The sequence below is a fragment of the Syngnathus scovelli genome, chromosome 4 (genome assembly GCF_024217435.2).
Source record: "Syngnathus scovelli strain Florida chromosome 4, RoL_Ssco_1.2, whole genome shotgun sequence".
In the NCBI taxonomy this organism is placed as follows: Eukaryota; Metazoa; Chordata; class Actinopteri; order Syngnathiformes; family Syngnathidae; genus Syngnathus; species Syngnathus scovelli.
Window position 1 is genome coordinate 23,361,721 of NC_090850.1, and position 23,944 is coordinate 23,385,664.

Below are 23,944 nucleotides of genomic sequence, written 5' to 3' on the forward strand. Positions count from 1 at the left end.
AACATTGCTTTATTATTTATTAAGATCTATTATTATTTATTTACTTGATTATTTATTATATATCGTACACAAAATATAATACGAGTGCGTTTCCCGATGGGCAGGCCCGGACTGGTACCCGGTGCGAGTGGAACTAACGGTGACGGACGTGAACGACAACGTTCCCGAGTGGCGCATGGTCCCGGAGCCGTACCTGGCCGTGGTGTCGCCCGACGCCGCCGCCGGCTCGCTGGTCTACCAGCTGCACGCGCAGGATGGCGACGAGGGCCTCAACGGCGACGTGGAGTTCTTCCTGGCGGACGGTAAGTCACGACGGGTGATTGAAATGGTGTTCGGCTTTCAAATTTAGATGAGTTTCAAGCTTGGCTGAGGCCAGACAGCCTTCCTTTTTCCTTCCAACTTGCTTCTTGGAAATTCCCTCACGCGCACCTCCGTCAAAGTCCGCGCCAGTTGTTGACCAGCTGTCCGTCAAGTGGACGTTGACGGGCCGCCGATTGGCGCTTTTTCTTACGCGCCTGGCTTTGTTGCGAGCTTCGGCCGCACATGCAGCTTCAACGTGACTTGGCAGAATGAGACTTTTTATACAAAGAGCAGAAGAAGAGACCTTAATTGTCCCCCAAGGGGACGTGACTCTTTTTCCACCAGCTCCGTGTACACACACAAAATCGATCAAAGTGCATCCGGATTTCTTTTGGGGACAAAACGTGACGGCAGGTTAATTAACAAATGTTCCATTCTTCACAGACTGGACTTGGATGTTGAGAAGCATTCTTCTTTTTGTCCAGGTGGGGACGGGCGTTTGGAGGTGGAGCGCAAAAGCGGCCAGGTGCGCACCACCGGGTTGCCGCTGCAGCGCGACCGCGAGTACCTGCTGACGGTGGTGGCCGCCGACCGACTGGGCGCCCGCAGCGTCCCCGCCGTGCTGTCGGTGGTGGCGGGGCCCAGAGCGCCGCAGTTCACCAACGCCTCCTTCACCGTCACCGTCCCGGAGAACACGCCCGAGGGACAGCCGTGAGTACGCGCCCAATAAAGTTGACGGCGGTGGAATCGCGACTCGGCATTTTGGCCAAATGCGGGCGTACCTTGTGCGGCTGGAAAAGTCGGACGGCAAACTATTCCATAAAGCGTTTTGTGAAGAGTTGCCCGGGGTGACAACAACAGAGCTCCTACTCCGCCGCCGCCGCCAGCGCCGCGGTGGCCTTGGACGCCTTTAACAAGCAGCACAAAAGTGATTACTGCATCGCCGCTATTGATTTACACAGCGACAAACAAAAGGTTGCGCGACAAAGGCAGGACGCCCTTTTATGGTGTGTTAGATCATGTTTATTGGCGCACACACACACGTACACACAAAGTTTGCTGTGACAGTAAGCTTTCTCGGCTTGGTCTCATTATCGCTTGCATTAACCGTTTGGGTTTCAAATTCGGATTTCAAGCCAGTGTTGGAGTTTTTAATTACAGTCGCAGCCGAGGCTTTAAACTAAAGTTGCGGTTAAAAATAAAGATTGTCTGTCTCAAATGAGGGAATTAGGCTAGTCCACATTTAGCTGGCGACTTCTTTTGCCAACATCTGATGTCATCCCTTCCTTTTTTTGTGGTGCGCGCAGGTTCCTGGCAGCGACGGCCGTCTCCTTCCAGAAGAAGCCCATCAGCTACAGCCTGCTCATCAACCCCAGCAGCCTTTTCTCCATCTCGCCCGAGGACGGCCAAATCAGCCTGACCCGGCCCATCGACTACGAGAGCGACCAGCACCGCTACCTGCTGCTGGTGCGAGCCGGCGAGGGTCAGGACGGCATGAGCAGCGCCGCCGAGGTATCCGTTACTTCCCATCCATTCCTCAATGCTTTGTTGGCATATTGTTGGTTGGTTGGTTGGTTGGTTGGTTGGTCGGTCGGTCGGTCGGTCGGTTGGTTGGTCGGTCGGTGACTTGGTTGCTTGGTAGATTGATTTGTCAGCTCTTTAGCTGGTTGATTTGCTAGATGCTTGGTCAATAAGTTTATGTTAGCTAGCTTGATTAGTTGGATGGTAGTTTGTCACTTGGTTGTTGGATTGGAGTTAATGAGTGTTTGGGTCTTGACAGAAAGACAGAAGGCTACAGTACAGTGGTTAGATATTGCTTACACGTGGACTATTTCTTGACACAGGCATACTTTTTCTTGCTGACTGTTATTCTAGCTACATTGATTTGTGGTTTGTGGCCGAGCGCGACCACGTGTGAGGCAGCGACGGCGGCGGCGGCGGCAGCCTGGTGTCTCAGCTCGGCTCATTTCCACCCGCCTCTCGTTTCAATTCCGTGCTAACGCAATCACGCCATGTACGAGTCGTTGCGTGCTCCCTGCACATGAACACGCACGCACGCACGCACGCACGCACGCACACAGCCAACAAAGCGGTGGCATCCACACAAACACACAAATCAGCTCAGGGACTCGACATGGTGGGATTTTTTTTATTGTCCATCTTTCCGGCTGATATTTACAAAAGGATTTACTGATATTACAGAATTTCATCGTACCGACCGGGAATTAATGTCAGCGCTATTTACACACACCGGCGCACGCGTGTGTGTGCCTGTGTGTGTGTCTGTGTGTGTGAGAATGATGCAGGCTGGTGCATCTGCAAGAAGAAAATGTAGTTTACTACACAAGGTCCCTCATGACCACATTTGACAAACGCACGCACGCACGCACATCTGGAGTTCCCCGAAGTCATCTTTTTGGTAGCTTTAAATGGCGTAACTCTTGATTGTTACGTCAGACTTTGGAGTATTATCAAACCATGTCCTGGTTTCCTCGTCCCTAGGTGCGAGTCATCATCATGGACGAGAACGACTGCGTTCCCGAATTCCTGCAGTCCATCTACAGCAAGGACGGCGTTCCCGAAACCGTCATGACAGCCACGTCACTCCTTCAAGGTGTGTACGTGTGTGTGTGAGAGAGAGAGAGGGGCGGGGGCTATATGTTTTCCCCGCACTGTCATGTTGCAAATTGGAACTCAACCTTCTTCAAAATGGCCTTTTCCCAACTCCGCGAGGGGGCGCTACTGAGCGAGTCTTGGATGATTTTGCCCGAACAGAAGATCAAAGCCCAAGACCGGGCCAACTGTCGGCGCCGTTGGCGGCCGCCCAGCTTTGTCGCCACGGCGACGGTCGGCAAGCAGCTTGCGTGCCGGCTGGCCGGCAAAGAGCAAATTTATAAGATGGAAAATGATATTTTGATGATTGCTTGAAAAGAAGAAAGCGCTTTCTTTTTTGTTGCATCCCCCCGCCTGCCCGCCCGCTTATGTTCCGCACTTGTTCCTTGCAGAAAGGAAACAAAAACACTCTCCACTGTTATCCTGCCATGTTTGACGTGCACAGCTTTTGCCTTTGCACACTCGACAGATAGAGTGCGCTTGAGTGGATTTTTTTCTTTTTAGGTTTGCTTTTCTACGGGAGCCAAAAAGGCTCCCGGGCGCTCCGCTGCACGATAGCGCATGCGTGACGTACCAGACATCAAGCACACAAAAGAGCCAAAGCCACGGTGGTGTGCTGCGGGCAACGCTACAATGGCTCGCTTCGAGTGAAAAATGTCAACAACTTCAATCCGGGGATTTCTACCTGGACTCTGCCATAAATACATGGGCCCGCTCTTACCCATACCAAAACTTTTAGCTGAATAAATGACACTTTTGAATACTTGTTTCTTCTCATGCTAGCTGCCGGGCTTAAATAAATTAAGGAAAAAAAAAAGTGTGGTCTCGGCTGGTGTACCTTGGGAGGTGGGAAATTTCTCCCCGGTGTGTGTGGAGGTGGGAGATGAGGGGTTTGTTCCAATGGAGTACAAATACATATATATACAAGCCTCCATCATGTCACGTCTTGGCAAAGAAAAAGCAATTTCTTGCACAAATGTGGTTTCCATGGCGATTGGAGCTTCCTGCAGCGTCCCCCATCAGGACAACATCTTTTGTGCAATACAACACACACTCACACACACACGCGCACAATGCTGACTAATGGGCGCTGCAGGAGCTCGTTGATGAATGAACAATTGACTTTTTTTCCCCTTCACATGGGACGAGCGTCTTTGCGTCGAGTGTCTGGCTCGGTAAGAAAAAAAGCTCATCAACAAACTTAATCACGTCAAATCCAATAATCAATAAAGCACAAATTGAAACTTCTAACGACCTTGACAACCCCCATTCTGCCGCATTTTCGGCCTTTCTTTTTTTTTGTCCCTTAAAAGACGACAAAGAATTGTTGCGCTTTTTGTCGTGATTGTCATACAAGTTAAAATAGAAGCTAGGCACAGCTAGAGGAAGATGAAAACTTGGTGACTATTTGTTTAAATCATCGGGTTGTGATTTTCTTTTTAAATCAGGCACCTTCAAATAAATAACTTAATAAAAGTAAAGCAAATGATTATTCGGAGGCTCATAAAAGGTGTCACTTGCGTTGTGTCCCCGTGCAGCAGCAGCGCAATTACGGAATCAAACAAATGGAAAAAGAGAATGCCACTTCATAAAGCCGCCTTTAATAAAAGCGTCTGATCATTTACTAGGATGCTCCATTTGAAGCATTTTTTATTTGGATTTCCCCCCCCCACCCGACTGCCAGAAGCCTCGACGGCAATAAAGCGGCGCGAGTCACGTCCCGTTTATTCAAATGCAAAGTAAGATAAATTGGAGAATGGAGAGTTTGACGGCGAGCGAAAAAAGTTCTCGTTAGCGGAAAATATGCTTGCTCATGTCCCCGGTGGCGCGCGGCCTTTCCGCAAGGCAATCACTTTCCCGCTCGACCCGCATGGATTCCCAATGAGTCCCATCCAAACGCGTTCGCTCGCTCGCTCGCTCACCGCCCGAGCGACGCTTTTGTTGACAATTAGTTGATTGGACGTCGTACTTGGTTTGGACCATTTACACCAAGAGGGAACTTTCTCTCCACTGTAAAATATGAACTTAGCAGTTAGCTTAGCATGTGCCAACCACTGTTAGCAATAAACTAATAAAAGTTGGTTTGTTTTTTTCCTCGTTGTTTTCTTTCTCTTCACTGTAAAAAATATAAAAAAGTCTTTTTTGTGTCCCGACGTCCAGTTTCTGCCAGCGACTGCGATTCAGAGAAGAATGCGGAGCTGACGTACTACACGCTGAGCCCCGACTTCACCGTGTCGCCACACGGCACCATCTTCCCGGCCGGGCCTTTGGACTACGAGAGGCCCAACCACCTGTACGAGTTTGTGGTGATGGCGGTGGACAAGGGCGAGGTGGCTCGCACCGGCACGGCCACCGTGAGGGTGCGCATGGCCAACGTCAACGACGAGCCGCCCGACTTCTCGCAGCACGTGTGAGTACCGCTACCCATCATCCCTCACGTCCGTGATATTTGATATTTCCGACCTGGAAAGTCAAGTCCCGACTTGGGTCGGGCGAGTCGCGCAACCTTGCTCATCTGCTCGCGAACAAATGGTATCGTGTGACTGACGGGCGAGCGTGAGAGGCGGCGAGCTCGGCTGCCGGCTCAGCGCCTCACAGCTGCTTCCCGTTTTGGATCTGTGCGCAGCTGCAATGACCCACACTACCCCTGTGCCCCCGGCATCTTCTTAATTGGATGATTTTCTGGCAACGAGCCGGGCACAAGCGGTGAGCTCGGTCGGGTCAGTCGGCCGTGCCCACCGGCACCCTCGGAAAGCCCCGCCGTGCGTGCCGTCACTCTTGTGATGGACTGGCGCCATTGATGTACTTGTAAAGTACACTCATGCATCGTGCATCTTATCCATTGTTTCGATAGCGGGCGCTGGTGCCGGCGTACGTGTTTTGTGTAGTTGTATTGATTTAATGTCAGGCGAATCATGAGTCCCCTTTCTCCATGTGTAGAATCCAACCTGCCACTGCAGCTGCTGGAATTAAAGAGATAAAGGCAGTGGACAATTCAATATCATGCGCAGCCTCAATATAGCACAACAATGGAATTAACACCTGCTGCTCTGTGGCGAGCGAGAGAGCGAGCGAGCGAGCGCGGGCGGGCGGGCGGGCGGATAGGACAGGACCAAAAGCAATAACAAAAGACAGCAAGATCAACGGCAATTGTTAGTGTGAAGTTTGGGATGGGATGGACAGACAGGCAGGCAGGCAGGCAGGCAGACAGACTGACAGGCGTCATTGTCTGCCGCTCGCTCGCTCGCTCGCTCGGAGAGGCCGCCACAGACGACACAAAGCGAAAACCCCAGTGTGGCTTTTGGGAGTGCGCCAAGGTTATGGTGATTAACAATAATTCATCAAATAATTAAAACGGGAAAAAACATTATCATCTACTGGAAACAAAAATGCAAAATAACAAATACTTGAAAATGTCTGGTTTTGACGCATGAGCTTTTGGGATTCATTTATGATTATTTATTTGGGTATCACTGCAAATAAATAAAACGCAATCTCGACTCAAATTAGCGTACGAATATCGTGCAAGGTCTTGTACGGACTGCGACGTCTTGTGAGACTGCAGCGACAACATTTTATGTTTGAATTCAGACCTTGTGGATTTTGTCATTTTTGAAATCATTCAGTCCCATTGACGGTTCTAGATGTCAAATATATTCATTGGGTGTGAATGAGTTAACCGCTGCAAAACGAAGCAAATAAAAATACATCAAAAAAGTAATCCAACTAAAACGAAGCATTTTCCAAAAATAAAAAAACCTAATAAAAGAAGGATTAAAAAATAACAACAGCAGCAATCTGCTAGCCCGTAACTTGAAAATGGACAAAAATGAGACAAAACACCTGCTAGCACTTGAGTTGACAGACACGCAGACAGAAAAGAGACAGCAAAAAGCAATAAGCAAAGCAATAAAAAGAGCTTCTGCGTGTTACTGGCGAGGCGTCATGATGGACCTTTTATTTATCTATTTATTTATTTATTTTGACGTCGGTGACAGCGAGGAGTCGAAAAGGCGTCAGCGTGCGTCCGTCTTCGCCGACGGCGCCGCTTTGAGCTGTCGCTCCTTTCCTCCCACCCGACCACGACGGGCCGCCGTCGCTGCGTGGCTTGCCAATTTGCAGCTGTTGCCTTGGCAACCGCTCCCCCACCGCAACAAAATCATTTTCATTCATCCAAAGTTGGAGAAAGAAAAGATGCGGTGGTGGGCATCCCTCTCCACTTCCTAAATGTGTGATAAAAGTCACCAATGCGGCGGGCAAGGTCATTGTCAAAATTTCTTTTTTTCTCCTTATCCCCGACTCATCTCAATTTCAAGCATCTTCGGCATTCTCGCCACGTATCAAAGCAAAAACACAATTAGCGTCAATGCGCTTCAGACGAAACGCCGACTCGACATTTTTCACCTCGCATCCCCATTAGAGTCCAAACAAATTTGAAGCAAACACACTTTTGGGAATAATTATCCCGCGTGGAAGCAAGCTCACTTTTGATTTCAGCGTCGCTCGGATCAAGGGCAAAATCGATCAGCTCTCTTTGACTAACAAGAGAAATTTCAAGTTAAGGGATTATCGCTCCACGAGGAAAGCGAAAATGTGCCGATTGCAAGGCGCTTGACATCAATCGCCTCTCAACCGCTTCCTGGTCGCATATGAAACGTTCCACGCCGCGGGGGTGGAACGATGGATTCCGAAGGGCAGCAGGCACAATTCCCTTGTTTTGCGGCAAGCTTATCTTCTGAAAAGCAAAAAAAGGACTGACTTGACCTCACGTGGCGCTAACGAGTGAGACTTTGAATTTCGCAATCCAACAATCCCAACGCCTGTTGCTTGAGAATTCGCGGGAGGAGGTGCTCCAGATGAATGGCGCAATCAGCCCACTCCTCCCCTGCTTCCACTCCCCCCCCCCCCCTCCCTTTTTTAGAATTGTAGGCCAGTCGTCGCCAGCTAACCACCGGCCTCCAATTCCACAAAGCAAATCAAGTCAATAATTAAATTCACTAATTAATTTCCGCGGGCCTGCGGGAGGCTTCTCTTTTCTGCGAGCTGAGGCGGCGTGCGGAGAAAACAAAGTTGCGCCCACCAGGAAAAAAAAGGAGGTTAAAAAGTAATTAGTGTGTGCTGGTGTATGTCCGAGGTGCTTTTCATTTGATTGCAACATCGATCAGAACAAATTGGAGACGTGCCGAGGGTCCAAAACGGCGCCGGCCGGGCCGCGTGGAGCCGACCTGATTGAAGTTTGCGTCCGTTCGCTAAAATACGACTCTATTCACGTCAAAGGCGAGGTCGTCGCGCTGTCGAGTCGGATTAACCCGGCGGCCCTTGAGCGTGGCTCCTCAAAATGGCGGCGCTCTTTCCGAGCTAGAAACACTCGGCGGACCGAGATAACGGGAGGGGGGGGGGGGGGTACAATTACTATTAACATTGAACTGATTTATTTCCAAATAAATACCTCAAAGTGGGAGTTTTTGTGTTTTTGCCAAACAGCATAAGAAAGACCCAGCCAGGTAGAGAAAGCGCTGTTAGCCCACTGCGAGCTTTGTTCTTTCAAACGATCTTCTTCACAGCACTCCTGTTGACATAGCGCAGCAGGAAACAGTCAAACGCCTGGAAAAAATACTTCTAACGTCTGTCGAGGCTTGTTGCACGCATTCCAGGAAGGGTTGCTTGCAGACCCAATCTGGACTGGGAAATGATGCTAAAGTGACAGGGGGCGACCCGAGACGTGGACCGAATTCCCCAACTCTTGACGCTCAACCTGACTGAATGACTTTCCGCCGGCCGGCCGGCCGGCCACATGGCCCAATAAAAACGGAACACATTTTGAACGATATGAGCGCTCAAGGCAGAAAGATATGAGTTTGTCAAGGATGGTTGTGTCTTTTCTCTTTCAGCTACCGGACGTTCGTGTCGGAGGACGCCGGGCCCAACACGTTGGTGGCGACCGTGCTGGCCAAGGATCCCGACGGAGACGGCATCACCTACCGCATCGCCTCGGGAAACGAGGAGGGCAACTTTGTTATCGACAGCCAAAAAGGTAGGAAATGTTTTGCCTTCTTCTGACGAGGACGCACCACCACGCTTCGCTCCGCCAGCTCGCTCGCTCGCTTGAGCGTGTTGAAATTCTGACAGCTTGCGTCGCGCAGACTTTGAAATAATCAGCGGCGTGCAGCCAGACAAGCGTTTCCTTGCATATTTTCTCACAAAGACGACAAAACGACATCTGAATTTTATTGCGGCGGGTCGGCGAGATGAGAGCGAGCAAAGGGGCTCGTTTGGAGGCTTGGGCAGGGGAAGCGGGGCGGCGGGCTCCACAAATAAATAAATAAATACATAAATAAATAAATAAGACTAATAAATAAGACAAATAAATGAACAGGTCATTAGATTAATAGATGAATAAGTAAATAAAAAAACGAACATGTCTTAATTGAATGAATGAATGAATGAATGAATGAATGAATGAATGAATGAACTTCAGGCTTACTTGAAGAAAATGTTCATTCGTTTTTATGACACTCCTTTAAAAACGGAATTTTCAGTAAATCAGTTTCGATATTGGGTGGCATTTTATCGTGCAGGTGTACCTAATGTTGTGTCCGGAGAAGCTAACGTTCATTGAATGAGCATAATCAACATTGCGGTCCGTTTGTTGCGACCTTTGACTCTTTTAATGAGCGCCAGCCAGCCTGTCGTCACACACACAAGAAGGCATACAGGCAAGGTGACACGCGAGCGAGGTCCGTCACGCGCTCCGCCAACGAGCTCACTATTTGCTCTGTAAAATGATTTTTTGATCATCCCATAATTGATGTGGAGCACATTGGACTCTGCCCTCGCGCGTGATCCGTCCTCTTTTACCGCTGATGGTGATGGAACCCCTTGATTGCTTTGCATGCAAACATAAACACACAATCTTCAATCTCCCCCCCCCCCCAAGTGTTAATTTGCTTGTAAGTCAGCCCAAAAAATACTACAGTGGCTTTGTGGCAGATTTAAGGGGGCCATTAGGATGGCAACGGCTCGGTCAATATGATGATCAGGCTTTCCTATTACAAGCGCTAAATAAACGGGCGGCGGCTGCCAATAAAGCGTCTTCCCCGCTCGGCGCGCCACATTGTGTTCCGAGAGTGCAAATGAGCCAAGTTGAAATGAGAATTTGGAGCACATCAAAGTGGACAGGCTGTATAGCTCAACAAATAACTCCTGCCGCGTTGGAGCCGGCGAGTCGTCCCTCAAACGCCCTCGTGACGCTTCTCGTCTTAACCGGGGCAGAATCCTCTGCCGGCCTCCATCCGCAACTGCATTTTGGGGTTCCCGGACTCTCCCGACTTTTTCTGTTGCTGGCAAATGACGGTCTGGCACCGTTTTAGAGTGGTCGTAATCGCTTTTAACTTGATATTTCCAACGATTGTCGTAGCTTGCTCGGACCGACCGAGATCAACTTGAGCAGTGCGAGTGCAAGCGTGAATGGAGAAAAAAAAAAAACGGAGAAATGTGACCGTGAGCTGAAAGACTCAAGTTGGACTTGGAGCAAATGACCCTGAACTGGCTCTAAATGACTCGATAATGGCAGCAGACTGAGACCAAACGACTCCAGAGTGCACACTTAGATCCAGTGCCTTGACTCATGTGGAGTGTGTGTGTCCAAATCAAAGTGTGAGCATAGAAAGCTTGTTGTCACAATGTCAGCCTGTCTTCCTTGGATTTTTTTCTTGTTGTTGTTCCATCCTTTAGCAGTTGGCCCTGAGCTTCTGTTGGGTTTGACGGCTGACCCGCATCTGATCTCAGCTTTACGCAAAACACCCGCCCGCGTGGCTTTGCCCCGCTTTCTTTGGCGCCTTCCCTCAGGCGAATGTATTGTTATTCCGGCTTCTCTTCCTCCCCGTCGCCTTTGCTCTGATTCGCATCCTCTCAAGGTTCCTTCCTTCCTTCCTTCCTTCCTTCCTTCCTTCCTTCCTTCCTTCCTTCCTTCCTTCCTTCCTTCCTTCCTTCCTTCCTTCCTTCCTTCCTTCCTTCCTTCCTTCCGTCCTTCCGTCCTTCCTTCCTTCCTTCCTTCCTTCCTTCCTTCCTTCCTTCCTTCCTTCCTCCCAGTCTTTTGGACGGACTTGACGGATACGTACGTACGTGCTCAATGTCCAGTCGTCCCTTGTCATCGAAATGAAACGCACGCACGCACGCACGCTCCTGCAATTGCTGCCGCTTGCATCAGCGCCGTTGATCAAAATATGATTCGATCCCGGTCGACCACTCCGATGGCGTCTCTAGTCGGCGCAATTTCACACGGGCCAGCTCGCTCGGCATCTCGTGTAAATTGCAATCTGGCGCTCCGTGTCATGTACCCGAGCGACCGCCCTACCTACCGCTGGCTTTTATTTATGTTTTTTAAACCTGCTTTGACACGGATACTGTTTTGAGTTTAGATTCACTAATGAAGCGGCCGGGGAGTGCGCGTAAGTGTCGACGTGCGCGGTGGCAAGGACACGCAAAGGTCTGAGAAGATGAGAGGAGACATGAACCTTGGTGCCTTTGTGTTCTTGGAAGATCCTAAAACCTTTTCCGTGTAGCATTTGCATCCACTTAGGCGCTGCGTGCATGGCTCACGTCTTCAGCTCTTACTTTCACGGTCCATTCAGGGGCCCTCTTTGTCTCGACATATACGTAATGCGTCTTGGCCATCTCCGGCTAAATCGAAACATATGATGTACGCGCCGAGTGGGGCCCCGGCTGTGTCCGCCTTCCCCAAACCAGTCGCATCTATCTGGCCTTGTGTCTCGATTTATTAAGCTTGAGTGCCTGTATGCGCATGTTTGTTTGTGTGCGTGCGCGCATGTGTGCGTGCATCTTTTATCCCACTGAGCCGCATCTGCGGTGCGGTGGATGTACAATATGCCATATGTATGATGCGGGCTTCGGAGATCTATAAGCCCGGCTGTATAGGACTTTAAATTCCACGTCGGAACTCCCTCGTCATTTTGTCTCGATCGAAAACTCTCTCGATTCGTTTACTTGAAGGCTTGAATCCATCCATCCATCCATCCATCCATCCATCCATCCATCCATCCATCCATCGCTCCATCCATCCATCCATCCATCCATCCATCCATCCATCCATCCATCCATCCATCCATCCATCCATCCATCCATCCATCCATCCATCCATCCATCCATCCATCCATCCATCCATCCATCCATCCTTTGCCAGCTGACTTCTGGCAGCACACCTGTAAGCGGTTGCCAGGCAGGGCAGAGTCATTGGCTAACTCCATTAGCTAACTTGGAAACGGACGCCGTACGATGATGCACGACGAGTCTGCGGGGATAATGAGGAAGTGGCAACGTTGTAATGAAGGTGTCCGGGTGGGAAAGTGCACCCGAGTGCAGGCGGGCGCCGGAGCGTTCCCTCATTTTAATTGACAATCGGCAGCCGGCGCAGTCGGAATACCCAAGAAGCCGCCTTAGAAGAGCGAGACGGCAGCGCGGCGGAAGGGTCAAAGTTGCAATGGAAATAGACGGCATGCAGATTCCTCGAGTGCGCGCGCCAACCGAGGGTCACGCTTCTGACAATCTACGAGCTTAATAGACTTCCTCTTACGCGCCAGCAATCTGCCAGTCTTATTATTGATTTATGATATGAATATTTGACTGCAGTTCAAAGGCGGCCGGCTGGAGTCACGTCCGAACGCGGCGGCATCATCTGCATAAGATGCGCCGCCGCCGCCGCCGCTAATGCCGCTGATCTCACTCGTACGAGCTGTAACTCCCTCCAGGTTTGGGCTTATTTGAGAGAACATATGCTCCACGGCCGCTTCATTAGGTACGGCAGAAAAAGAACATCTTCAAGTGGGAATTGTAATATGTCAATCAGTTGAATGACAAATAAGCTTGCTGTCGGGCAAAAGCCTCCAAAATCATCACTTTTCAAATCAGCCCAAAATTCACCGTATAAAATCGAACGAAAATGAGAATTTGGCCAAAAAGAAAAATATTCCTCTGAAGTTGCAAGAAAATGAGCTCACCCAAATTTGGCTTCAAATTCTGTCTTTTTTTTTTTTTTTGGATGTTACTCAAAAATAACTTGCGTAGGATATTGTGCTTGTTTACTGTTCCAACTTCCCACGGGAGAATTTGTTGGACAAGTGTCCCGAAACACACAATCTGACTTTGTTCCAATGCACTACTTGAAATTGTTACCTGTTAATTTTTTATTCTTTTTTTTTTTACATGTATGATAAGGATTTCTTTCAGCTCTCGAAATGAAAACAACATGAAAAGCATTGTGAGTTGTAAGATGTCATTTATGGAACGCCTTTGGTCTTTTTGCACTTGCTTATTCTTTTTTAATTTACCACTTGAAAGACAACATAAATCCAACTCAATATATATCACATGAAAAGCTGATAACAAAAAAAATGACAACTTTGCCGCTTGAATCCAAGAATACATGAATGAAAAGAAGAATGAACAAAAAAAAAAAAGCCCACATCCCCTGAAGGGAGATTTAAAAACGTTTTCAACAACTGGTCTCGTGTTTAATCCTACTCCTCGCGGGACTCCTTGCTTCTTCACAGCTGAGCTTCAAATCATGAAACAATAATAACCCACAGACGATTTTATTAATTGATTGATCCGCCAACAGTTGGTCGTTTTAATTAAAGACGGGAATTTTTTTGCAGTTGCCCTCATTAGCTTCTCGACGAACCATGTTCACAGAAGCTCACTGCAAATCCATTGCGTGCCTTACCTTGTACCACTAGGGGAACTACGAGTTCATTTGGTGTTTGGTGCGCTTGATCATGGGGGGGCAAGTGATCAATCGAGCAAGTGAGGTCATTCTGCCCCACTGCTTCAGTATCATAGATTTTGGAATCGGGTGCGCCGGATGCCCAAAGGGGTGCACTGAGGTAGCTACACATTTACAAAAACTTGTGCAAGTATAACACAACGCGAGTGCTTTGTTTGAGTATAATCGCATTCCAGGGGATGCACAAGATTAAAAGTGTGCGGGTATAGTCATCGGGGAGGCGGGTGTGTGTGTGGGGGGGGGGGGGGTGCGGCCGGCGGAGTGGCGGTATGCATGTCAAAGACGCACATCAGCATACAAAAGGCGACGCCTCACTACACACCAAGAAGAAAGACGGCAGAGAGCGAGTGGGGGGGAACAAGTCCTTCCTCAGCTTAATTGCACTGCAGCTGTTGCCGAGCGTGTACGTGGCGTGGCGTGGCGTGCACGGGTTTATATTCCGTCGTGTGTGCATGGGTGCATTAATGTTAGGCAATGTGTGCGATGCCTCTCGCACCTTTCTTGGCTGCAAATTGGAGTTGGCTCTCGCCACCTCTTTGCTTTCGCCTTGTCTGTTTGTGTGCGTCACCGTCGCACCTAACCTGGATGCAGCTATTGTGACAAACAACTCAAGGCGGGGTCGGCGGACATCTCACGCACGCACGCACGCACGCACCCACGCACACGCAGGCAGGCAGGTTATAGTCTGATGCTATGAACAAAACCAAAATCGTACATCATCTTGTGGCTGTAATCTTTCCCATCACCTTCCCTGCTCTGGTAAACGCAGATAGACTCACGTATAGTTCACACAAACGCGCGTACGCACGCACGCACGCACGCACATGCAGACACACGCAAGCATGATTTCAATTCCCTGCTCTCCTCCAACACAACAAACAAATGAACACATGACAGCGATAGCACCTGGCCCGGCCCGTGAAGATAAGGAGGATGTAATAAGCACTGTTCACACTTCAAGCCCACACACACACACACACACACAAACACACACTCAGACGCACACAGACATAACGCCGACACGCACGACATAAACAGAGCAGCCGGGGTATGAGATGAATACAAAGCGCGCACACAGAGAGTCATTCAAAGCCGAGTGGGATGCAGATGAGTCGCCCACAGCATGACAGGGGTACCGAGTCCAAAGCGCAGTCTCCATCAGGCCGCCGTTGTAGGTGGGCGTCGCTTAGCAACCGCCAAGCAGCTAACGTGGCTTTTAAGAAGCAAATTTTACAACGTCAAGTGGAAGTCGCCGCACACCGCGGGCACCCTTTGCGATTGTAGAAAGTATTCCCATGCGGTGTTGCTTCTACTATGGCTAATGGCGATGCTACAACGACAAGCGCTAACGGCAAGCATCATAATATCAAAGTAGTAAGCAAGCAAGCACGGCGGAAATTGTATAAAAGTAGGATGGTGGCGTTTTTGTGTGCTTGTCCTCCAGGTTTGATCCGTCTGCGCTCCAGCCCTCCGCCTCAGCTCCAGGGCGTGGAGTACGTCCTCAACGTGACGGCCACGGACGACAACGCCTCGGGCGGCCCTCACGCCCTGTCGTCCACCGCCCAGGTGGTGGTCGGCGTGGACGACGTCAACAACAACAAGCCCGTCTTCGAGAAGGTGACGTAGCGCCGAGCGACGGGTCCTTGCGAAAGGTTTCGGGAGGCCATTTGCGGCTCGCTCTCCCTCCCGCCTCTTGATCACCGTGACGACGGCGACAGCGCTGCCATCCTACTCCATCCCACATAAGCCGTCTTTTGCCACTCAAGCTCATTGTCTTTGGAGCCGCCGTGTGTTTATCGGGCTCCCCGGAGGAGCGATTAGTCGGTCGGACCCTCGTTCAAAGCTTTGACGTCCCACTCGAGCGCCACGCAAGCGTGTGCAAACTTGAATGGGTCTTGTTTTGCATTTTTACCGTTCTTCTTTCCCTGCCAGCCGTTTTCAAAGCTGATTTGCCCGCGTTGCCGGACGTATTTTCAGACATCTTTCGAGACAGACATGGTTTTTGGCCGGACAAAAATATTTCCAATTTAATCACTTCTTTAATAATCAACGGTAGAATTTGGGCCGGTCTCACCAGAAGCACCGAATGATGCTAATTTTCTCATTTTGTTTTAGTTGTTGTTGATTTGAGGAATAATGTTCTGGAGACATTTCTAGAAAAATCCACCCCAAAAAAACGCTAAGCAAATATACAGAATTATTTTTTTCCCAGATTGTTCGCTGTGTGCATCCACTCAGGTCTAAAGGCGTAGTGAAAAAAAGGTGTAGTGACTTTCAAAAAAAAAAAAAAAAACAACCCTAATATATTCTCCAGTTGAGGTCGGGAAGCTTTCAAGCTTGTCTTCCAGCTCAAACGTTTGGTTAAAACGTGTGACCGGCGTCCTCCTCTGACGCGAGGTGAGCACTCGAACTCGGCCAGCGCCGCAGCGAGGTTCCGCTCTCCCTCAACGTGCACTCCAGCGGCAAAACTAACCAGCCGTGTCGCGGAGGTCAGGATCTGAGCCGGTAAATTTAGCGAGGAATCGCGAGCGCGCTCGCTCGCTCGCTCGGCCTTATCGTGGCGAGATGATGTCGAGTGCAAAGGGGAGCAAGGCTGCCAGATAAGCGCTCTTGCTTGTTCGTTGCATCTTTTGTCATTCTTCCAGCTCAACTTTCTAAACAATCTTTCCAAGGATGAAACACTATGTTTACCAAAAAAAAGAAGAAAAAAAATTCTGTGAAATGGTATGTTTACTAAAAAAAGGGACAAAACAGATTTTTCTCTGAAGGGTTCTGGGAAATGATGCTGAAAAAACAAAATGTCAAACATCTTTTTATTTTCCAATTTAGGATGATCACGACTACCAAAATTCAAGTTGCCAAGCAAACTTTACTGAACTAACTTTACTTCATTTCTATGGTTCAGGCTTTAAATTCTTCTGCTATATTTTGGCCACAAGTGATAACCAAAAATAAAATACAACTTTTTGCAAATGCCAGCTACCAACCAAAATGGCAGACTTGGTATTTGGGGCAAAAATTCCTAAAACCTTTTTGTGCGTAAATACACTTATGATTAACCAAACGACAAGTGACTAAGTTGAGCTGGCTGAAATTTTACACAAAACCTGCCTGCCTGAATTCCAAGCCCATAATAATGCCAACCAGTGACAATGAATCACAATATGATGAGAATATACAATCCGATGCAAGCCTTTCTCTCTCCTCTCCGCCAGGGATGGCGTATTCACAATATCCGATTAATAGTCGCACATTTCTGCACTTCCACCTCAATGGAGCCGTTAAGCAGCTCCGTGAAATTGCTGTGGAACTTCCCATAAATCAAGCGCACGCACACACACACACACACATGCACACACACACACACGGCTGCTGGTGCAGATACATGACAGTTCGCGGTGAAAATAGAATCAAGTACTTTTCTAAGCGAGCTTCATTAATTCACGCAATTTGGCTTGGAAAAGCAGGAACAGCTTGTGGGGGCGCAAACATCTTGGCGCAGAGAAATGTTACCTTATGTATAATAGATTCATTTTGAAAGTCTCACTTGCAGGCAGAGGAGTCCTGTGCTGCAAATGCACTGCGGAGGGAGGGAGGGAGGGAGGGAGGGAGGGAGGGAGGGAGGGAGGGAGGGAGGGAGGGAGGGAGGGAGGGAGGGAGGGAGGGGAGGCCCACTGCTGCGAGAAGTCAGTGGGGGGAAATCAAGAAATACAAATTAAAGCCGCGTACAGCCGTGTCAGCCTCGAGCGCGCGCCGCGACGCGACGGACTCGGAAGGAAATGTGAGCGGCACGAAAGACGCTTTCCCGCTGCCAAACGGTTTCTGTCAGTAGGAGGCGCCGATGAGTCGACAGCACACTTGAGTTGATCATTTGGAAAAAGTCCAACATTTTTAGGAATAAATCCAAGTTGACATGAGGCTCACATGTTACTTTCATACATTGCTTCCTCAGCCTCAGGTTTGTCAAAAGTCCGAGCACTCGGCTAAAAGGGTGCCTGTGCGCTAAATAAACAAATCGGCTGTGCCTTCGTTTGCTTCTCTCAGTGCCAGCAGTACCGCGAGAAGACGAGGGTTCTGGAGAACCAGCCGGCCGGGACCTTTGTGCTGCAGGTCGAGGCGGCGGACGCCGACGAGGGTTCCAACGGCAAGGTCACGTACGGCTTCATGCACAAAGACTCCACCGTGCCCGCCTTCAGCATCCACCCCGACACAGGTGCAGGGCTGTGGGCTTTTAGACTTTGCACCTTTGTTCGCCGGCTTATGAAAACAGATCGTAGCATAGTTCTGAATGTAAAAAAAAATGCTAAATGGAACACATTTGAACTCATTCAGTGCCATTGTCGGTTGTAGACGTCAAAGATTTTAACTGGGTTGGCAGTGACTGAGTTAAAGATTCGTCAGATTCTGAATTTGAATTCCTAACACAGATTTTTATTTCTATTTTTAAACTTCAACATATTTGTAAATTGCGTCTGTGTCACGACAACAAGTTTTTACGGCTTGGAATATCAATCGAGGTTTTCATCACCGCAGCGGGACGCAATCAAAAGCGATTCCTTGATTTCCTCGGTTTGCTTTTGACACCGTGTCAAAGGTTCCCGATGTGCCCGTCACGTCTGCTGCGCTTTTGTCTGTAGGGACGATTGTCACGGCCCGCAAATTTGATCGCGAACGCCAGCGGGAGTACGCGGTGACGGTGACGGCCACCGACCGGGCCAACGACCCGCTGATTGGCATCTGCCAGCTCAACATTCTCATCGTGGACCAGAACGACAACAGCCCCAAGTTTGAGAACATCCGCTACGAGTGTGAGTATAAAAAAACTCCCTCCATCAGCTACATTTCGAAAAAAAAACATGTTTTTAGTCATTCGCCAAATGAAATCTTGTGCAAAGTTTCGTATGTTATGTTCCGTTCAACAAGTGGCCCAATTCTTTCTTTGCAGACTTCCTTCGAGAAGACACCATGATCGGGACCAGTTTTTTGCGAGTGGCGGCCCACGACGACGACTTTGGAACCAACGCCGCCGTCACCTATTCCATGTCCGGCGAGCAGCCGGAGTACCTCAGGGTAAACCCGTTGACCGGCTGGGTGTACGTCAACCAGCCCATCTCGCAGGTAGGCGCTCGGACGCCGCATTAGGTACTAAAGATGGAGGTTTACGTACTCGATTGAAACGCAACAACATCGAAGTCTTATAGTCGTGACTTTAAAAAAGAGGTCAACGCAGATTTATGAACAGGTCAAATAAATGCACTGGAGGAAAAAAACTCTTATTTTGTTCACAATTGCAACAAAATGATAAATATAAGCAAGATGTCTAACAAATAGTGCAAAGTAGTTTTTCGAAGAACAAGCTTGAGGTTGTCGAAACATGAAAACAAAAGTTGCTATTTAAACCACTTGAAAAAAATCCTGAAATCGGGTAGTGTGACCTTCCTCTCGACATTTTCGTTTGCGTGCACAGCTTTCTTTTGAAAAACAAGTTTTGACAGGAAACATTGAGTTGCAAAGAAGCGAGCGGCTTTGATGACGTCAACAAAAGTTGTTTGCTGGGCCATGATAGGTTGAGAGGCTGAGAGAGCTCAATAGATGTAGGAATTTCTTTGTTGGTCATTTTCACTTAAGGCCGTGGGTATTTTGCTTTACGTACATTTTTTCGGCATTATTGGTTTTATTTGATCATTTTTTTTATTTCCACATGCTGCCCAATGAAAAGCAAATATTTGCAAATATGGTGCTTTTGTTTCAATGATGCATTTATTCTTACGGCAATCATGCGTTTCAGATTATTATTAGTATTTTTTTATATGATATTTTTATTTATTATATATTTTATCCCAACAAAGTCAAGCATGTTTCCTTCATGTTTTGGATTAAAAGAAAGATTTCTTTTTTTAAAAAACAGACTACAATTTATGTGACCTTCTCTGTTATATGTTTTTGCCAAACGCTTTGTTAGGGCAAAAGCTGTTGTAAAAAAAAAAAAAAAAAGTATGTAATGATGTATTGTATCTCTATTTTTAAGCAGATCGTTGCAGTCCATAGATACTGTAGCTGGTTTTCTTCTAGTACAGGAAACTGCTGTATCATGATAGAATCATAATTGCCAAACGATCACAATCATTTGGTGGAGCGACTCGTCTAAAAATATATTTTCCCCGGCTGTAAAACATTGCGTCCCGAGTGCATTTGTTCCTGTGGGAAACTTCTTCCTCCCGTTGGACTTTTATCACTGCGGCCATCTCGGCGACGTGCAATTTCTTGGATTGCCGGCGCGTGTTCCGAGAGATTGCGCACGTCGTTAATCGTGCGCCACCCGAGGAAATATCGGCCGGTTCAGCGAAGAAAGGGGCTCCGGCGCTGAACCAATCAGCGGCCGGCCGGCCGGCCGGCCGCCAGACCAGACGTCTGCGCAATCAGGGAGAAAGCGTGGCTCGCTCCTCCAAGCATGGAAATGTGACGAACGCCATCCGCCATTAGCGCTTCGCCGCACGCTTGTGCCGTTTGATTGAGATGAAGACATTGCAAGTGGCAGCATTAGCTTGATTAGCTTGGCGCGTCAAATGGAAGCGGCGATAAGGATCCAACGGCCATGGCAAATTTATTCCCCATTATTCATAAAAAATACAATTGCAGGGGAAGATTTTTTTCTTTTCATAGTATTTCTCACCCATATTGATTGATTGATCCCTCTCAGGGGCGGCCATTTTGCCACAATGAAAATGACATCACAGGTGCCAGGAGCATATTATTACTCATAACATTTTGGGGTTGACTTCCCCTTTAAGATGTCGAAATTGGAATTGAATGTGGACATGCATGCAAATCATCGTGCAGCATCAATGTGGCCAACGAGTTGTTTTGTTTTACTGATCAAAATCAAATGCAAAAACCTGTTTTTGGGGCTTATAAAAAAAAGTAGCAATGCATTAGTGATGCATTTGGAAATGCCTGCTTTTTACTTTTTATTTTCCTTTAAAAAAAAAAAAAAAAAAACTCCACTATACAGGGAACGCTGATGTTCCATCATCTCATAAATACCAAAGTGCACCAAATGGACTTTTTAGCCTTTTTGAGTGCCATTTTGCAAAACTGCCCCACTTATGACTGACTCACTGGCATTTGCTCTCAAAATTCGTTCATTTGCTGTGGCTTCAGAGGACCTACATCACCCGTGAGATCGTGGCCACCGACGGCGGGAACCGAAGCAGCTCCGTGGAACTGGCCGTGACCATCACCAACGTGAAGAACCAGCCGCCGCAGTGGGAGAAGGAAAGCTACGCCGTGGTCATACCCGAGAACACCGTGCGCGACACGCCCGTCGTGGTAAGTCCCGCACTGGTCGCATTCAAACCCACAAAACGTGCGTAAAGTGAAAAACAAAAGGGAGGGAGGGAGGGTGGCAGGAAGGAAGGAAGGGAAGGAGGAAGAAAACAAGGAAGGAAGGAACTTAATATAAAGGTCTGTCAGTCAACATGTTTGTCAATATCTAGATTTAATATTCTCTCTTATTCCCCGAAATGTTGGTCCTTCAACTTTAGCCTGCTTTAGAAAGACTATAATCAACATGGTTGCATCCAATCGATATTCGTTTTCCACTTCCGAATGACACATTCATCTACTGAGAGGCGTATGCATAATTTGGCATTTGTATTAAAATGTATGAACCGCTCCATGAATTATTAAGGTGGAAAAAAAAAAAAAAAAAAGAATCAGCCCTCGACGCCGCTCGACAAAAATTGGGCGGGCTCGACGAGCAGAACAAGATCGAAAGGCCCACGGCCAAATTGGAAGTGCAAGTCAGCCATTTTGGTTTTAAGCAGCCATTTTTGGGGCAACTTTCGACCTTTGTGAAACGGCTCCCCGAGCTGTTGGAACAATAGCGAGCACAGGTCAACCAGAGAGACGAGCCGTGTGCCAAAGTTTGCAACTTAGCTTTTTTTTTTTTTTTTTTTTTGACTACGCCAAATGGAGTTTTGCCATTTGGCTTTGAAACCACAATTTGGTCAAATTCCAAGGCACGCACTTTGACAAACTCCTGCTGGGGAATTTGTCAACAGGGCTCCAAATGGAAACAGATGGGTGACGTGAAATTGCCAAGCTTTTTTTCTCCGCTGATGCCGTCTTCACATCCAAATTTGATGATGCTCATTTGTTTGCCACGAAAATGTAGGCATGAGGTCGATCGGTACCTGATGTTTTATTTTCCGGGAGCAAAATGGTGCAGCTGAGCAGACTCCAAAACTTGAATCCTAAAACATCATGAATATTGTCAATCATCTTATTTTGAAATCTACAAACAAACAAACAAAAAGTAGAAGCAAATGATCTCTTGATGAAGATGGTCATTTGTTGAGTTTTTGACTTCCATTTTTTAATCCGCTTTATGCGTTGAAAGCTTGCGGGAACCCGAAGAGCTTCTTCACCCTGCATGCAGATGCGTTGTAATCATCCCGAGAAACCGACCGGACCGCCTTCCCCATTTGCACTTTAAAGCTAAAAGCGCATTTATTTTTCCATTTGGGAACCCTGAATGGTTTTGAAAAGTATTTAAAAGGCTGGATTATTAGCCATCCATGTGAACAAGTTGGACCCCTTTGACACGAGGTTGAGCAAGCAAATCAAAAGGCAAAACGGCAACATGCTAAAGCTTCATTTTGAGCGCGCTGCAGATGTTCACTAATCGCCATCTTTCATTATTCATCCGCACTGGCGTTTATGCCTTCTCCGCTAATCACGAGTGTTTTCCCAGCGCCTCTCCAAAGCAATTAAGTCCATTAGAGCCGCTGATTGATATTTGCGCTGAGAGGATGGAAACAAAGCGGCCGCCGAGGGTCCTTCACGTCGAGCCGACAGGATCTCCCAAAATGGCAGCCCGCGGAAATGCCAAAAGCGCCCGGCGTTGGGGAAATTGGAACATTCCAGGATGCTTTTCATCAGCATGTTTGCCAGCCAGTGTCTGATTAACGCACGCTTCTGACTCCGGGCCGAGTTCTGCCAATGAGTGAGGCTTGGGGTTATAGGCCCGACAGCCATGTTGCTAATGCCTCGGCCGTGGAAATGAGCGCTCTGCCCGCCTTTAAGCGGCCATGTTTGCTAGCCGCTGTCTCATTACGGCGGCTCCGACGTTCGGGGGGCTTGACCGGATTCAACGAGGTCACCGGCGTCCTGTCCAAGATGGCGTTTTGGAGCTTAATTGGGAGCGTGCGGCCATGTCTTCTACATGGCTTTGGCCTTAATTAGCCAAGCAAGAATGAGGCGGGAGTGGCGGGGAAGATGGCATTGTAAGATCCCGCCGGGTTTCCGCATGTCGGAGCCTCGCCGGAAATTTACGGCCTTAATATTTGACTTTACGTTATTGCGCGCCGTAAAACACAGGGGGCTGATCGCTTTCCGCTAAGTAGAAGAGCCGAGCGTGCCAGGAGGTCTCTGGAGGCGGGAATAGATTAAAAGATTTCATCTGGACCGGGGCGTACAATTTAAAGCTAACGTGACAGAGATTGTTTTTTCTCAGGTGGACCTCTGCGTGTGTTGCAACAAGGAGACAAAATCTTTGGTTTGGGTCAGGGGATTTAACCTTTTGTGACCTCTCTCCAAACAACCAGACCATCAAGGCCACCTCCCCACTGGGGGACCCCAGGGTGACGTATAATCTGGAGGACGGCATGGTCCCGGAGACCAACATGCCCGTCCGCTTCTACTTGACGCCTAACCGGGAAGACGGCTCGGCCTCCATCCTGGTGGCGGAGCCTTTGGACTACGAGACCACCCGAAACTTCATGCTGAGGGTTCGAGCCCAGAACGTGGCCGCCGTCCCGTTGGCTGCCTTCACCACCGTCTTCGTCAACGTCACAGGTCGGTCTTTGGTCTCCCGTTGTTGGCATAACCTGGCAATCCCGTTCCTAATAATGTGACGGGCTGGTTTTGCGATTGACACCGTCGTCTCTGAAGCCTAGCGCAACCCTAGTCCTGATTTCTAGCCCCCTCGCCCCTGATCCCGTTTTCTTTTCACCTTGCCCCAGAACACCAAGTCTTGACCTTAGTCCAGCAAGAACGAATGAAACTAGCTGAGACGTTGTGACATTAGGCCCCGCCCCTTTCCAGGGTGGAATTTAACTGAAATGTGGAGCATTCTTGCTCACTCCAAGTCACTTTACCCATGGAGATCTGGTTTATTTATTTTTTTGACTGGAGTTTCTGCTCGATGACGCCATAGAATCATCTCTT

At 48.5% G+C, this 23,944-nt stretch overlaps 1 protein-coding gene across 2 annotated transcripts in view; it reads left to right on the forward strand.

The window, feature by feature from the left end:
• Nucleotides 1-23,944, forward strand: part of si:ch211-186j3.6 (neural-cadherin) — a 112,762-nt gene that overhangs the window by 33,613 nt on the left and 55,205 nt on the right. For both annotated transcript variants that reach the window (XM_049717559.2, XM_049717558.2), the window contains exons 2-13: nucleotides 105-302; nucleotides 786-1,011; nucleotides 1,608-1,812; nucleotides 2,803-2,914; nucleotides 5,074-5,323; nucleotides 8,805-8,947; nucleotides 15,159-15,331; nucleotides 17,759-17,927; nucleotides 18,352-18,522; nucleotides 18,660-18,832; nucleotides 20,876-21,043; nucleotides 23,323-23,572. In XM_049717559.2, coding sequence (XP_049573516.1) covers nucleotides 176-302; nucleotides 786-1,011; nucleotides 1,608-1,812; nucleotides 2,803-2,914; nucleotides 5,074-5,323; nucleotides 8,805-8,947; nucleotides 15,159-15,331; nucleotides 17,759-17,927; nucleotides 18,352-18,522; nucleotides 18,660-18,832; nucleotides 20,876-21,043; nucleotides 23,323-23,572 — 2,167 coding nt within the window. In that variant the 5' untranslated portion in view covers nucleotides 105-175. The remainder of the gene's footprint in view (nucleotides 1-104; nucleotides 303-785; nucleotides 1,012-1,607; nucleotides 1,813-2,802; nucleotides 2,915-5,073; nucleotides 5,324-8,804; nucleotides 8,948-15,158; nucleotides 15,332-17,758; nucleotides 17,928-18,351; nucleotides 18,523-18,659; nucleotides 18,833-20,875; nucleotides 21,044-23,322; nucleotides 23,573-23,944) is intronic.